At 39.1% G+C, this 16,675-nt stretch overlaps 1 protein-coding gene across 50 annotated transcripts in view; it reads right to left on the bottom strand.

Annotated features, from left to right (window-relative positions):
- Positions 1-16,675, bottom strand: part of LOC119737167 — a 127,836-nt gene that overhangs the window by 8,044 nt on the left and 103,117 nt on the right. For 40 of the 50 annotated variants that reach the window (XM_038211312.1, XM_038211329.1, XM_038211336.1 and 37 more), the window contains 22 exons: positions 16,545-16,658; positions 16,130-16,243; positions 15,750-15,863; positions 15,272-15,385; positions 14,951-15,064; positions 14,219-14,332; positions 13,839-13,952; positions 13,225-13,338; positions 12,971-13,084; positions 12,187-12,300; positions 11,214-11,327; positions 10,021-10,134; positions 9,772-9,885; positions 8,830-8,943; positions 7,576-7,689; positions 6,330-6,443; positions 5,159-5,272; positions 3,700-3,807; positions 3,010-3,123; positions 2,561-2,674; positions 1,020-1,379; positions 636-764 (listed from right to left, as the gene is read on the bottom strand). In XM_038211312.1, the coding sequence (XP_038067240.1) occupies positions 636-764; positions 1,020-1,379; positions 2,561-2,674; positions 3,010-3,123; positions 3,700-3,807; positions 5,159-5,272; positions 6,330-6,443; positions 7,576-7,689; positions 8,830-8,943; positions 9,772-9,885; positions 10,021-10,134; positions 11,214-11,327; positions 12,187-12,300; positions 12,971-13,084; positions 13,225-13,338; positions 13,839-13,952; positions 14,219-14,332; positions 14,951-15,064; positions 15,272-15,385; positions 15,750-15,863; positions 16,130-16,243; positions 16,545-16,658 (2,763 nt within the window). The remainder of the gene's footprint in view (positions 1-635; positions 765-1,019; positions 1,380-2,560; positions 2,675-3,009; positions 3,124-3,699; positions 3,808-5,158; positions 5,273-6,329; positions 6,444-7,575; positions 7,690-8,829; positions 8,944-9,771; positions 9,886-10,020; positions 10,135-11,213; positions 11,328-12,186; positions 12,301-12,970; positions 13,085-13,224; positions 13,339-13,838; positions 13,953-14,218; positions 14,333-14,950; positions 15,065-15,271; positions 15,386-15,749; positions 15,864-16,129; positions 16,244-16,544; positions 16,659-16,675) is intronic. The other 10 variants (XM_038211334.1, XM_038211311.1, XM_038211309.1 and 7 more) reach the window with 10 other exon arrangements.

Below are 16,675 nucleotides of genomic sequence, written 5' to 3' on the forward strand. Positions count from 1 at the left end.
TTTTTGAAACCCTTGATTTTTTTTTTCCACTTTCATGCCAATATACCTCAATATTGTCCATGTTACTTGTGACGTCATGCTAACAGTCAACCGACAAGCAAACCACACATTTAAGAATCTTTTGCATGTTATTTTGCCACATTAAACAGATTGTGTCACCACTTCAACACCAATCACTTTTCAAAGAGATACACATGCAGTGCAAAGAAACAGTGTGCTAAAAAAAAGTTGGCATCACATCACCACAACATCCAATTTTGAAATAAATGTAACACAGACTATATGTTCCTGAATTTTAAAAACAATGAAAATCTAAAGGACTACTAGGAGGATTTTGGACAACTGGGGAAATGGTCGACAAACCGTGTTATCCTGGGCATTAATGCAAAGTTGATTATTTTTATACTAGTGGATTTCTCTTTGCGAGCAAGGAAAATTTTGAGCAAAAAAATGTCAAAATGATAAAGAATTGGCTCCTAACCTCACGACAAATACACAACATCACAAACTCTTGCCTCGCCCATTGTGCCAATTGATCAAAGACCACAATGCCAAATGAATAAATTGTTTATTTTCTAAGGATATTCAGATTTAGGCTGAAGACTCATGTTTGTTTAAAGAACTCAATATTTTACCTGGTTGAAGCGCCAATTGGCAGTTTTCACCATACCAGCCGAAAGCGCAGTAACACCGGTAGTCTTCTAGCTGGTTCACTGTCTCCACACACATTGATCCATGCAAGCAGGGTTCACCACGGCAACCAACTGAAAAGACACAAAGAACACTGACCATCTTTAAAAAGTTTCAAGTTCAGGATACAATTATTCGACCTGGTACTATCTCTGTCAATGACAGGGTTCCCACATAAATCTTAAAATGAAATTCCATGACTTTTCTATAACTTTCTATAATAGCTTTAAAATTCAGGAATTTCCAAGATTTTTGTCATGACTGTGTAATTACCTTATTGGTAACCCTAACTCAAATAAAAAAATAACAGAAAAAGAAATTTCACCAACCTGCCAGAGCGGTATCAATGACTTCCACCAGGAATCCACGGAAACTCCGTCGGAAATCCGTAGTGAATCTCACCCACATCTGATTGCCGGTGGAGTCAAAGTTAGCCGGGATGAGATCGCCCGAGGCTCTGACGACGATTGAGCTCTCATTGTCCGGGTCAAGCCCGTTGCCAGCGTCGAACCAATCAAAGTCCTGCTCTGTGGAGAAGTCGCGGAAGATGAGTCGCATCTGACGATTCTCCGCGGCTGTGATCAGCCATTGGCAGAAACGACGATCGTCGTATTTGTCCGGGTAGTTGGGGGACATCAGCTCAGTTGTGCCGTCGAGAGGCAGCGTGATATCCTTCACGCATGTGTTGACTAAAGGTTTGAAATGAACAAGTACCAGATGTGAGGATAAATTGCCGTGTATGTCTCAAAAATATTTGGTAAGATAAGACAAAGTTAAGTCTGTCCTTAGTCAACATAGCTCATCAGGCCAGCATTTTTCTCTTTTTTGGGGGGGGGGGGATGAAATGATTGAGAACCTTTTTATTCTCCATGATGGGATGCTTATCATTACATGTTACTCCCCAGCTGGTACTCATTTATACTGGCGGCTGGAGAAAGGCAAATGCATGTGGGTGAAGTGGCTTGCCCAAGGACACAACATATGACCAGCAGCTGGATTTGAACCCCTGACCATCTTATCATGAGTCGTGAACCCTAACCACTAGGCCACATTCCCCAAAGCAAAAAGACAACATAGCATTAGTCATCTGAAGGGCATAGTTTAGTTGCAATTTCCGTGACTAATTTCTGGCGTTCCTGGATTGAATCCTATCTGGTATGAAGACAGGTAGAATTTGTGGATTTGGATTGCTTGTGATACCTACACATGCCATTTTCTTTACTATTTTGTCCCAAAAACTTTTGGCCTCGCTTCAGCTCCATATAAAACCCGACTATAGTTGCAGGTCAGTAAATAGGCCCAAAATTGCCTAAGCCGGCCAAATCACGAATTGCATGCCCTCAGTTTTTTGGTAATTAGATCTTTTTGTGGGCCATGAACTTGAGGGTTTGTAAATATGATGGGTGGAAGCTGTGCACAGGACTGCAAGCTTGTATTTCTTCGAAATTCGGATGAAATTGGGCCCTAAATTTGCTCTTTTTTGCAATGGAGCACAGGCATCGTTTTTCAAAATAGCGATGGGCTACAGAACTTTTAGGGGTGGTCATCTTTGAATGGAGTTTTCTCACAAAAGTTGTTGTTAACCCCTCCAAAAATTGAACAGAAAATAAAAGATGATGAAATAAGCTTTAATTTGATGGATGTCTTGAATACCTTGGAGAGTTGTGAGTATTCATCCTGGATTTTGGCATATTTATCACTGGGGTCTATGGCAGTTTATTTACTGGTCTGCAACCATAAGGTTTTCAAATTCTTAAGGTGCTCTGATTGATAAAACATGCGCTAATCATAATAATGGTTCTTTTAAGTTTTGTCTAGGAGAATCTCTCAAGAAAGAGTCATTAAAATAAGTACTTGAATAGGAACTTACCAGCTTCACAGCGTAAACCATAGAATCCTTCAGGACATTGACACAGGAAGCTACCCACTTGAGGTGTGCATGTTCCACCATTGATGCAGGGATTGCTGTCACAGGCATCAGATACTGCAAAGAGAAAGGGGTAGCCGAGGATAGCCAAAGGTCAAATGTCAATGAGTTTTTCAGTCAAAATATCAAGCACGTTGCTTAAAAACTAACATTCATTGCAAAATTTGCCGGAGTGGAAATGCTTTCAACTTTTGTGAATTACATTCTTGCTATAACAACACAATTCACATTTGCAATTACTTTCGTGCCGAGTATGAGCAGCCTTAACTGTTTCAATAATCTTTTTAAATCTATGAAATTCTATGCTTTGGAGTGATTCTGGACTGCCTGTATGAGAAGAGGTGTAAGTTCCCAAAAAATTTTTAAAAATGGCAGCTGGACGTTGGACGTACATAGTTCACAGCGAGCACCGCCGTAGCCTGCAGGACAGAAGCAGATGTATCCATTCAACAGATCGCTGCAGGTGCCGCCATTGTTGCATGGATTGCTGCTGCATTCATTGAAATCTGTAACAAATAAATCACAATATATATACACTTTTCCTAGAACACAGATGCCACCGATATATCAATAAAAAGCCAGAAACACTACTAAAACACCTGAAACTACCCTTAACCCCTTTCAAAAATGCATTTTCTGGATGTTTCAGACCTAATCCAGCACTCTTAATTTGTCACATTTAAAAAAAAATCCCCTGAATTCAGGTTAAAACCTGAAAAGTGGCATCTCTGCCAGAATGTGAAATAATCTTGCTATTGTTACATTTTTGGGAGTTAAATTTCAGTCCAGTTTCGTTAACTGTTTGTTCATTGGATTTTTTTATTATTGAACTAGAAAAGCAATGAAAATAACTTTAAAAAAAAACAATCTCCTTTTTTCCGCAGCTTTGTAAAATATTCGAAAGGAAAGGAGTTCTCTCTGAACCTGTACTGTTCTGCAACAAACAAATGTCCCAAGACTTGTACAACTGAGTGTTAATACGGATATGACCAAAAAAAGGGAATAAATACAGAACAATCCAGTGCAAATGGCAATTCCCACAAAACAGAGACACAATTAAGAACTGAACCAAGAATACTAACCAGTTTCACAGACCAGCCCCGTCCAACCTGGACGACATGAGCAAGTCGCCACGTCACCTCGATTGTTACATGTTCCACCGTTTTCACAAAACAGATTACAAGCAACATCTAGAACACAAGGTTACAACATGTGCAAGTGCAGAGATTATTTAGGAAAGACCTTGTGTTAGCAATAAATGAAACAAACATTACGAGTCGGGGGGGGGGGGGGAGAAGAATAAAATATTATCCAGATTAGGTTTAAGATTTAATAACTCATCATCTGGGGTGTAAGTCAGTTTCCACGAGACGATCTCAATTCATCTAGTTAATGCAAGTCACAAGCTATTCAAATCAACCATGACAAAGGCATGGACCTTATTCACGAGGAAGCCATTTTGGTCGTGTTCCCTGAATGCATATTATAAATTGTGAACTGTTGATGTGATGGTGCTCGACTATTTATTCATTCTATCCTAATTTTCGTTTTTTTTTTTTTTAAATGTGGCTTAAAACATTAGGACATGGTTAATCACAAATTGTAAATTATTCATCTGAGCAGACTGGTATTAATTTGTAATTAGCTTTATGTCAATGCTTTCATTTCTCTTCGCAAGTTCCAAAAATGAAGATATTTACCTCGCTTTCAATTTATGGCCGACTCGTGAATAAGGCCCATTGTGATTGACTTGTGATTTGCATTGTGATATGACCTATGATTTGACTTGTGATTTCATTTGAGAGTTGACTTGTGGTATGACCTCTGACATTACTTGTGACATGACTCGTGATTGACTTGCGATTTGACTCAACAAGATGTCTGTGACAAACAAGCAGTACATCAGTATACAGTTTCTTTTTCTTTCTGGCAATATGATTGTCAGGTTGTTTTACAGGTTCTTCATGCGTCCGACGAGCACGTCGGGCAATAGTAACTGTGCCTTGAGTATAAACTTTGGCAGAAATTTGCCCCTTAATCTGTAATCATGTTAATAAATCATATTATTATCATTAAAAACATGATTTTTAGTTTCAAAGTGTGTGCAGTTTTTCAGGTAGATCGAATGCATGGTCACCAACAAAACCATAGTTTTGAAATTAGCCAAGTAAAGTCACTTACCACCAAAAACTTACCGAGCACTCAATAGTTTGATTGATTCATCAGTGAATAAACACAATGTAATGCAATGTAACACAATGTAACACAATGTAAAACAATGTAATACAATGTAGTACAGTTGCTAACAGGTTAAACAGGAAAGACAACTGTGTTCAATTAATTAGAACTGCACAACACAAAGACCATGTTATTGTTATTAATTTTAAATTTTCCTCAACAGAAACAAACGTGGGTTATTACAACTCGACAACAACTTTGTTCCCACAGAATGCTTGCCCTTATATGAACAAGCTGTTCAGCATTTTGAGTTTAACTTCTGCGGTGCACAAAGGTCTTGATTGATTGTATGTGCATGCTTACTAGTGTTGCAGAACTCTCCAGTGAATGCTGCAGGACAGGTGCATTGGAATGCATTCATGAGATTGTTACACGTGCCTCCATTGACACAAGGGTTGCTGCTACATTCGTCGAAGTCTAGAGTCAAAGGGGACGAGGTAAAATGGGGTTAAATTTTCAGCTGGTAATTAGACGATGTGCGTAAAAGGAAAACAGTGCAAAAATGTTAAGTGAACAAAAGAGTATTGTCCACTTGCTAAAAAAAAAAAAAAATTACCATTAACCATTTCACGTCGGGATTATTTTTGCTGAAAAGGCAAAATTTTCCAGCCAACTTATACAGCCAAATGCCACTAACACTGATTTGCAAGAGTCATGTCAACAGTATTTGTACGATATTTCTTGCCGAAACCTCATCTGTTTCAATACTCAAGGTGTGCACTGGAGCATAAATTGTACAATAGGACGTGCACAGGTCAATTCAAGATCAACACACACAGTCCGCCTCCACAGACTTCACGGATGTGTGCACAAAAGACATGAGGGATTAGCGTGTTTAGACGTCACCCAGAGGCGAGTCGAGGCAATCTTGACGTTTTAACCCATCAGCTGTGCCTGTGTATAACAAAAGCCAGTGCCTGTTATCACGTCCTCCAACGGACTGGTTAAAACCTGACACTGAGCAAAGACATTGACAAATTGGGAATCCACCAACATAAGGCTGGAAAGCTCAGTAAGTAGAGCACCGACACTGCAATCCGGAGGTTGCAGGTTCAAACCCCGCTCCAGTCAATTCCATTGTTCAATTTTATAAGTACTATCCGCTCCGTTCACAAGTGCCCCCTCACCGGCAAAGGAAGTACAGTTGGGGGTGACCGACCGATGCCATCTTGCCTGACTGCAATTTTGCCGCTACGCGCGGCCGTACCACTGCGTGTACATAGTACAAATCCCCTGGTGTCGTGCGTCACACACAACGAACGGTACGCGTCAACCAGCTAAATGTCCCGCCCATGGGACGTCGTTGTTAGGTAAAAGGGCGCCCTCTTTTGTTACCGCACGGAGCTCATGCACCTAGTTAGTTTCCCTTTGTGTTTTATTTGATTAAGTTTTGAGCACAAAATTATTTGCTCTTTCCAAGTTGGCAAAAATGGCTGAGATCTGGAACCCTCATTGTTGAGTGGTTCGTCCTTACCTTGATTGCAGATGGTTCCTATCCAACCGGATGCGCAGTCACATGTGTAGCTGGTGCGGAAATTGTTACACGTTGCTCCGTTCATGCATGGGTTACTGTCGCAAACGTCCACCTCTGAAATCATAGACATTGGGTGACAATTGGACTTCTCGTTATAGCATCATGTTTAAAAAACTTCAAAGTTTGTACAAACACCACAGTTTTGTCAACTATCCTCCCGACCACTCCCAACGACGGCTGCCAAGATATGGATTAAATCTGAACCTTTACCTTCACAAATTTAGCAAACGGAAATTTTTCCAACCTCCACAAATGGGGTAACATTGACTTGTTGACTTTGATTCAGACCAAAAAATGAATTCTGCGGTTTTGTTCTTACGCAGGTGAAATTTGAGGCAGTACAAAAGCCATGTTGAACACTGTGGTCCATTGGTTATGGTTTTCGACTCATGTGCTATGGTATGTGGGTTATGAACCCTAATGAGCAGCATGGCACTTGTGTTCCTAGGCAAGACACTTTACTACAATTGCTTCTCTCCACCTAGGAGTATAAATGGGTACCTGTGAGAGCAGAGACTAGATTGCTTTGATCTCGAGCTGCTGCAGAAAAATCATTGTGAAGTGCTTTGAGACTGTTTGAAGAAGCGCGTTGTAAGCACTACATTGTTATTACTATTGATTAATTTATGCTAAAATTAATATAACAAATATTGATTTTTCAATATGGAAATGCAGATGAAAAACTCTGCCAGAAAAAATTAAACTGATGAAAAGTTAAAGATGGTATGAGGCAAATGTGCAAAACTATAGCTAGATTCGGCAGAGTGAGAAAGATGTTGTCAACGATAAATCTACAATTTGTCGGGGACACTGCCACAGGAGAACAATTTTAATACGACAACCTCAATTTGACTAGGACTGGACTCTGAGATGATTAATTGTATACTTGGGAAAAAAGTACGTTTAACATACCGGTAGGTCTAACTAGTGAATATGAATTGCATGTGGCGATGACAGATTGCAAAATTATCTTACAAAACATGATGAGTAGGTTAAATGCTTAAATACTGTACATTGCCTTTTGAATATCAGATTGGCGCACAAAATTAGCATTCAGATGGGATGGGGGTGGGTGGGGGGAGGGGAGGGGAACAGAAGAGGGATGGGGGATGTTAAGATTATCATTATTATTATTTATAATATAGATGAGGTTAAGAGGAGAGGGAATGATGGGTTAGGCACTGACCTAATTTGCATAAATCTCCTTTGAAACCCGCCTGACAGATACAGAGAAAGCCATTCAGTGTCTCAACGCATACTGCATCATTCCAACATGGGTTGGCATCACAGAATCGGACACCTTCATTGGGGAGGTAAATTACAGGGATTATAACGAAGATTCCAACTTGGGATTTCAATCTCAAGGCATATCGCAGCATTCCAACATGGGCTGGCATCACAGAGTTGGACACCTTCTTTGGGAGGTAAATTATAGGGATTATAATGATGATTCCAAGTTGGGCTCTAAATCAAAATGCAAACTGCATAATTACAACTCGGGTTGGCATCACAGAATCGGACAACTTCATCGGGGAAGTAAATTACAGTGATTATAAAGTAACAATTCCAACCTGGGCCTACATCTCAACGTGGGTTTGCATTGCATGGTATAAATTGTCATGTTCATATGGATAGTGTGTTACAGTACAAGCGTCACTCATTCCAACTTGGGCTTAATTATAGTCATACTGTGCACACCTTTATGTAAATGTACAAGCAAAAAGTGTCATATTTATGCAATGTACCACTTGTGCAATGTGTTTCTCTCATTCAAACATTTCCAATGGTCAACCAGTTGAATATTGTGCACTGCCAGTGAAACAAGAATATTCGCCTGAAAATCATACTTGTTAAGAAATTAAACCTGACACATGCTGTGTAACAAAATGATATTCACGTTCAAAACAATGTCCTCATTTTTCCAATTCCTATCTGGGTAGATGTTTGCAAGTGAGGGTTAGGCAACAAATTGCAGGCCAAACTGGGGTGCATTCCACTTTTTTAAATGACTCCAAACATTGCCTGACATAAGAGTTAGCAGGGCCCAACATTTCCATCGTTGACTCTGATTATTCCGACAGTAACATACAAGCAAAATAACATTGTGTTACTGCTTGTCTGTAACAGTATTCTTTGGCAAGCTAGTGTTTCAGAAAGATTTAGGAATGAAACATCAGGCTGGTAACTTTTATAATTATTTCAAGTTCATCCATAAAGCAAGTAGTTTTAAATGTGCATAATTTATATCCGTATTTGCTAAAACAAATGATGCAATATGCATGGATCATTTTTTAAGTGGAATATAGCCCAGGTGTAAAAGCAATGGTAGCAATAAAGAAAGCTGCAAATAACTACGCCAGATTGTTATGGCAAAAAACAATGGACTGTCTGATTAACAAAGGAAGATGACTTATGCCAATGGCGGTAGTTGTAAGCTTACGTGCTTGGCAGTTGATGCCTTCCCATTCCGGAGGGCACATGCACTCGTAGTAAGTGCGGAAATTTTGGCACGTTCCGCCATTGATGCACGGATTGGAGGCGCACGCGTCCATCTCTGAAAATCAGAAATACCATGCACAAGATAGCATTAGAAACATGACAGGTAATTACAAATGACAGCATTGTACTTTCTAATGCAGCCAGAATTTCCCAATTGATAAAACTGGATTAGGTGATAGAACGAATATAACTTACTCCAACGCTTACTAAAGCCCCAGTCACGCATTCATGGTTGGAGCTACGAATATCCACTGTTTACCAAGAATCAAGTGCTCACGATGAAATTGACTTTCTAAGAATGCACTATGGTTTCAGGACGGATACCCACGACTGTCCTACGGTTTCTCTATGAATGTACCACGGTTGGTCAAGAATATGGACGGATTGTTGAAGAATATCGACGGTATTACTAAGAATAATGACGGTAACGCCATGGTTGTCTGCGATTGGTCCACGAATGACCACGCTTCTCCTACAAATAAAGCATACATATTCATGGTACAATCTTAGCAGAATCTTAGCATATCCGGGCATATCCGTAGGACATTCATAGCGAATTCGTGCAGATTTCTACCACAAATAAGCTACGAATCTCCAAGAATATGTACGAACAGACACGAACAACACTACGAAATAGTACGGTTGTCCTACGGATGTCCCACGGTTGCACTATGGATTGATTTTCATGACGATTCACCACGGAATTTTGGAACAGTTTCAAACTTCCGTAGCCCCTCCACGAATACCCAAGGAAGATGACAGATAACCACGGAGTTACTAAGGATTAATACGGAACTCCCACGGTTTATAACAACTTTTAAACCGTGGATATCTGTAGCTCCAAACCATGAATGTGTGACTGGGGCTTTAAATTTCCTTTTACCTTGTTCACAGTTGGTTCCTAGGAAGCCTTGTGGACAGGTACATATGTAGAAATTGAAGAACTCGTTGCATGTGCCTTCATTCTGGCAAGGCATCGACAGGCACGCTCTCATCTCTGAAAAAAAACAATATATATGTTAAAATATTTAGAATAATTTTAGCAAGGCATTCAGTCAGAGGTCTCCAGTTCTACATTCTACTGTATACAAGTTTGAATCCATCGACAAAACACAGACTCTGCGTAACGCACCTGTTTCACAGTTGACACCTGTCCATCCAGCAGGGCAGATACACCTGTACTGAGTCACCAGGTTATTGCAGGTTGCACCATTCAGGCAGGGGTCGGGATCGCAGGCATTTATAACTTGATGAATAAAACAAGAATTGACACAAATGTTAGCTGACACAATGTTAGCCAACATACAGACACATAAGTATTCCACTCTACGCAACTCCAACTATTTCTTTTTTTTGCCCAGTGCGTGAGAATATGAGATAATATCTTTGATCTCCTTATATTAAAGGGTCTGCATTTCGCCCACTAAATGATACTCGAAGCATGGCCTTGGACATCAACAGACTTTTCATAGAAAACTACTTCCAGGTAGGAGATTGTCAATTTTTTTTTTCAGAGTCTGAATATTTGATGAAAGGTCTAAAAGATGCATTTCTTTCCATACTGATGTCTTTCTCTCAGATTTAAGAAAAGTCTGATCTCTAACTAAAGTCTGAAAAATCTCATGCCTGTTGTTCAGAGTTTTTCTATCCCTAATTCTATGACTATGTTCCTTTCCATGAATAAACCAGTCTACATCATGCATGTCTAATGAGAATCAATTTTTTTTCTGCAATTGCTCTAGTGAAAAATCTCCATAAAGTACATGTACATTCACATTGGAATATGAAATTGTTTTTCAATATATATTTTAAATTTGGTTTTATTCATGAATATGAAGATCAACTTGTAACAACTTCAAAGTTTAAAACACAGATCATAAAACATGTTGGATATCCAATTCAAAGCAAATGACTGAAATCCTACAAATCTGTGCCAAGTTGCATACATTGAAAATAAATACTGAGATATGGGATCACTCAGTTTTAAAACATTTATAAATATGGTTGGTTGTCCTCATTCATCCAAAACAATTTTAGACCAAGTCCTTATCCAAAATGACATGGCTATGGCTTGTCATCACACACGTGCCTATGGAAGTAGCTGTAGCCACTTCTACTGCCAACCGTATAGCCAAGTAATTCAAAGGAGGCCTATCAAAATGGAATGCACAAACATCTCTAACAGTCCTGAATCCTCCAATTTCAATACGATTTTGCATACCCCCTAGGGAGTTAGGGTTAAGTACAAAACAGACGCCCAGCCCATAACACAGACTGACAAACAGACATGCACCCAACCAGCTTAACATAAAGAAGAATAGTTACCCTGGCTACAGTTAGTGCCGGTCCATCCGGATGTACAGGTACACTCATAGCTGACCCGCAGGTTGGTGCACACAGCACCGTTCTGGCACGGGTTAGGGGAACACATGTCCACCTCTGGATAAGCAAAGAAGGCATTGGCAATGCAGGGAAAAGGGAATAAAGGGAAAAGTTAGGCACTGAATGGGTTGCAAAAAGCTGGGGGAATTGGGCTGATTTAATGGGGGTGCTGTACTGCCCCATAGAGCCTGCCAGTTACTCATTATACCGCCCCAAACAGCCCAGGGACTGTATGGGTTTATGAATGCAGCAAGGAGTCAATACAGTGTAGTACAATGCAATACAAGAGATAATGGGTTAATATGCAAGGTAATACAGGTATTATAAAAGGATAACAATTGCTCACAGATAATTCATCAAATGTATGCCATGGATCTAATAGATGAGTTCCATTGTAACACACAGAAAAGATGGGGTTATTATATGCATGTGGCTTAAGGTTAAAGTTTGGGATTAAGAATGTTAGTGGAGTTGAATAGGTTGGATCAGTTCAGTGGACCAACTTACATCAACCAAAATTTGATTACTTGTACCAAGTACAATCTTTGTCAATCATCACGTAGATTGACGCACTTCTGTGGACTTTGTGAACAAGTGATACCCCCTTAACTGTTACAAAGTGAGAGTTGGGGAGATCACTGGGAGAGACATTTGAAGGTTTTGCCAACGATGCCTGACGCTCACGCAAAAATGCTATGGCTTTGTGAACACTCAAAATAAAATTAGTCATGTGTACTTAACGCCACGAGTGCAAAAACCAGTGTCTGCATTTGGTTAGGCTCTCCAATGTGGTCAAAAAGTGGCATCTGTATGATCATGTGCAGAGTCCGTGCCTGAGTAACCACACCAAAGAGAGATGGTACTTATGCGTTAGTCGGTGTCAATAGCTTCCAAGTTGCCCAAGTTGGAATATTACCTTGTTCACAATGTGTCCCAGTATAACCATCAGGGCAGTTACATTGATAGCTATTGGTCAGTTGGACACAGCCGGCACCATTCAGACATGGGTTACTGGCACAACCGCTGTACACTGACAAAAAAGAAAATGAGTAACAAAAAGAGCACTCGTTACTTTGGTATACATTCAAGAGAGAGGACATATAAATGATTTAAGTATACTTCATGTCTGAATTCACTCACTTTCTCTCAGATTCAAAAAGTCTGAAAAATCTCATGCCTGGTAACAATCATGGTTCTTGATTTACCTTTTTTTTAACAACAACATTGTAAATATAACAAAATCTTTGAATATATGCCTATGCACATTTGGATTCCTAGCCATCTTAATACAGAAAATATGTAACTATGAGCGAATTTGTATCAAATCTCTATACTTTTATTAATTCCTTTGAATTCAACTGAGTTCATTTATTCTCCCAGATAGATGCAACACGAGGAGTGACCAAAAATCAACACTTTTCTGGCTGTGGTCCGTTGTCAGACATTGGTCATATGGCAGCTGCCTAAGGTGCCTTTACATTCCTTTGGTTCAACCACGTTATAGCGGTGTCCTTCGCAACTCAGCTTCGAGTAAGGATGATTGGTGCCTCAAATTATCATATACTAAGTTGGAAATGTTGGAAAATCTTTGAAAATTTGGTCAAATCTGAAAATTTGTATAAATCCTTTGATGGTAAAACTGAACTCATTTCTTCAACTAGACAGACAGATAGGTCTTGTAGCATGAACAAAGTAGTTACCTTCACAACGGGGTCCAGTGTAGCCAGTTGGGCATGTACAGGTGTAAAAGTCATAAAAGTTGTTGCAAGTGGCTCCGTTGAGACATGGAGACGACAAACAAACATCAGGACGTTCTTTAATAGAAAAAGAATTAAAATAAATTTGGATTTTACTTTACATGAAGATCCTAGATATTTTGCGTCATAATTAAATAAGCAAATTTTATTTCATCAACATACATGTCTGCAGAATATAGTGCCCCTATTAACGCTACCTTGTTCACAATGTGTCCCAGTATAACCAGCAGGGCAGGTACATTGATAGCTATTGGTCAGTTGAACACAGCCAGCACCATTCAGACATGGGTTACTAGAACAGCCGCCGTACACTGATGACAAAAGAAAAAAGAAAAATATCTTGAAAAAATATCTTGTTGCTTCTGGTTTACATTCAAGAAATGTAATATTTTGATGAAGGATTTAAAATGTAATCAAAACTGCACTTTGTAGTAACATAAACTGCAACAGCTTTACCACATGCCTACATTCACTAACATTAAAATGTGTTTGAAAAGTGTGGCCGAATTTAGGCGGCTTATTAATGAAAAAGGCAATATTTGTGACAAGATTTTCATTGGTGTCTATTCACACAATGTAATTCTTTTACATTACAAATCTTTGGACAAAAACAGCTTGCTAGACACAGACATAGTAAAAAAAAAATATCCCTCCACAGATCAACATTTGAGCAAAGGGATCAGTTGGAAATGTTGTAAGATCTTTGAAAATTCATTCAAAAATCTGAAAATCTGTACAATTCCTTTGAGTAAAACTGAACTGATTTCTTTGTCTAGACAGATAGGACATGTGGAGTGACCAAAGTAGTTACCTTCACAACGGGGTCCAGTGTAGCCAGTTGGGCATGTACAGGTGTAAAAGTCATAAAAGTTGTTGCAAGTGGCTCCGTTCAGACATGGAGACGACAAACAAACATCAGGACGTTCTTCAGTAGAAAAATAAAAAAAACACACAATTTGTGAGAGAAATATTTGTGACTTAATAATAAAAAAAAGAAAGAATCTCATTGGCACTCAAATTGGTTTTTACTTTACTTCCAAGATCCTAGATCTTTTGTGTCATAATTAAATGAGCAAATTATATTTCCTCACATACAGGTGTAACCGAATTCTGTACACATGGAATGATTATATCGGGAAGCACCATCAATTGGGCAGATGCCGATGTAAGTGGCCCAAGTTGGAATGTTACCTTGTTCACAATGTGTCCCAGTATAACCAGCAGGGCAGTTACATTGATAGCTATTGGTCAGTTGGACACAGCCGGCACCATTCAGACATGGGTTACTGGCACAACCGCTGTACACTGTCAAAAGAGAAAAAGAATAACAAAAAGTGCACTCGTTACTTTGGTATCCGCTCCGTTCACAAGTACCCCCTCACCGGCAAAGACAGCACAGTTGTGGGTGACCGACCGACGCCATCTTGCCTGACTGCAATTTTGCCCCGACGCGCGGCCGTACCATGTACCACTGCATGTACATAGTACAAATCCCCTGGTGTATGTGCGTCACACACAAGGAATGGTGCACGTCAACCAGCTAAATGTCCCACCCATGGATGTCATTGCTAGGTAAAAGGGCGCCCTCTTTTGTTGGCGCACAGAGCCCATACATTCAAGAAAGAAGATGTTTGAAGGAAGGATTCAAGTGTAATATCCTACAACAGGTTTAGTTCATGTCTGAAATCACTCACATAGAAAGGTGTTTGGTAGCAAGCAAGGTTCTTGATCAAACTTTTTAATGACAAAATTGTAAATGTAACAAAATCTTTAAATATACACATATGTATATGTATAGAAAAAATGCAACTATGTGCGAATTTGTATCAAATCTCTATATATTTTTATTCGTTCCTTTGAGTTCAAATGAACTCATATCTTTGCCTAGACAGATCGGACATGTGGAGTGACCAAAGTAGTTACCTTCACATCGGGGTCCAGTGTAGCCAGTTGGGCATGTACAGGTGTAAAAGTCATAAAAGTTGGTGCAAGTGGCTCCGTTGAGACATGGAGACGACAAACACACATCAGGACGTTCTTGAATAGGAAAAGAATTAAAATCACAATATTTATAAGAAAAATATTTTTGACTTCGAGAAAGAAAAAAAGAAGGAAAGTCGTTAGCTTTAAATTTGGATTTTACTTTACATGAAGATCCTAGATATTTTGCGTCATAATTAAATAAGCAAATTTTATTTCATCAACATACATGTCTGCAGAATATAGTGGCCCTATTAACGTTACCTTGTTCACAATGTGTCCCAGTATAACCAGCAGGGCAGTTACATTGATAGCTATTGGTCAGTTGGACACAGCCAGCACCATTCAGACATGGGTTACTGGCACAACCGCCGTACACTGACGACAAAAGAAAAAAGAAAAATATCTTGGGTTTACATTAAAGAAATGTAATATTTTGAGGAAGGATTTAAAATGTAATCAAAACTGCAATTTGTAGTAACATAAACTGCAACAGGTTTACCACATGCCTATTCACTAACATTAAAATGTGTTTAAAAAGTGTGGCCGATTTTAGGAGGCTTATTAAAAATGTCCTTCGACAGATCAACATTTGATCTAAGGGATCAGTTGGAAATGTTCTAAAATCTTTGAAAATTCATTCAAAAATCTGAAAATATAATATGTACAATTTCTATAAGAAAAACTGAGCTAATTTCTTTGTCTAGACAGATACGACATGTGTAGTGAACAAAGTAGTTACCTTCACAACGGGGTCCAGTGTAGCCAGTTGGGCATGTACAGGTGTAAAAGTCATAAAAGTTGGTGCAAGTGGCTCCGTTGAGACATGGAGACGACAGACAAACATCAGGACGTTCTTGAACAGGAAAAGAAACAAAATCACAAAATTTGTAAGAGAAATATTTGTGACTTAATAATAAAAAAAGAAAGAATCTCATTGGCACTCAAATTGGTTTTTACTTTACTTCCCAGATCCTAGATCTTTTGTGTCATAATTAAATGAGCAAATTATATTTCATCAACATACAGGTGTGCCCGAATTCTGTACATATAGAAATTTATAACAGGATGCACCATCAATTGGTCAGGCGCAGATGTAAATGGTGAAAGTTAGAATGTTACCTTGTTCGCAATGTGTCCCAGTATAACCAGCAGGGCAGTTACATTGATAGCTATTGGTCAGTTGGACACAGCCGGCACCATTCAGACATGGGTTACTGGCACAACCGCTGTACACTGTCAAATAAGAAAAAGAATAACAAAAAAGCACTTGTTACTTTGGTATTCATTCAAGAAAGAGGATGTTTAAAGGTAGTTTTCAAGTATAATATCCTGTAACAGGTTTAGTTCACTGATATCACTCACACAGAAAGGTGTTTGGTAACAATCAAGGATGAAATTGTGAATTTAATACAGACAAAATGCAAGAATGTGCAAATTTATATCAAATCTCTAAACTTTTATTCATTCCTTAGTAAAACTGAACTTATTTATTTTCCTAGATAGATAGCACATGTGGGCTGAACAAAGTAGTTACCTTCACAACGGGGTCCAGTGTAGCCAGTTGGGCATGTACAGGTGTAAAAGTCATAAAAGTTGTTGCAAGTGGCTCCGTTGAGACATGGAGACGACAAACAAACATCAGGACGTTCTTGAATAAAAACAAAA

This window comes from Patiria miniata, unplaced genomic scaffold (genome assembly GCF_015706575.1).
Source record: "Patiria miniata isolate m_02_andy unplaced genomic scaffold, ASM1570657v1 HiC_scaffold_3, whole genome shotgun sequence".
NCBI lineage: Eukaryota > Metazoa > Echinodermata > Asteroidea > Valvatida > Asterinidae > Patiria > Patiria miniata.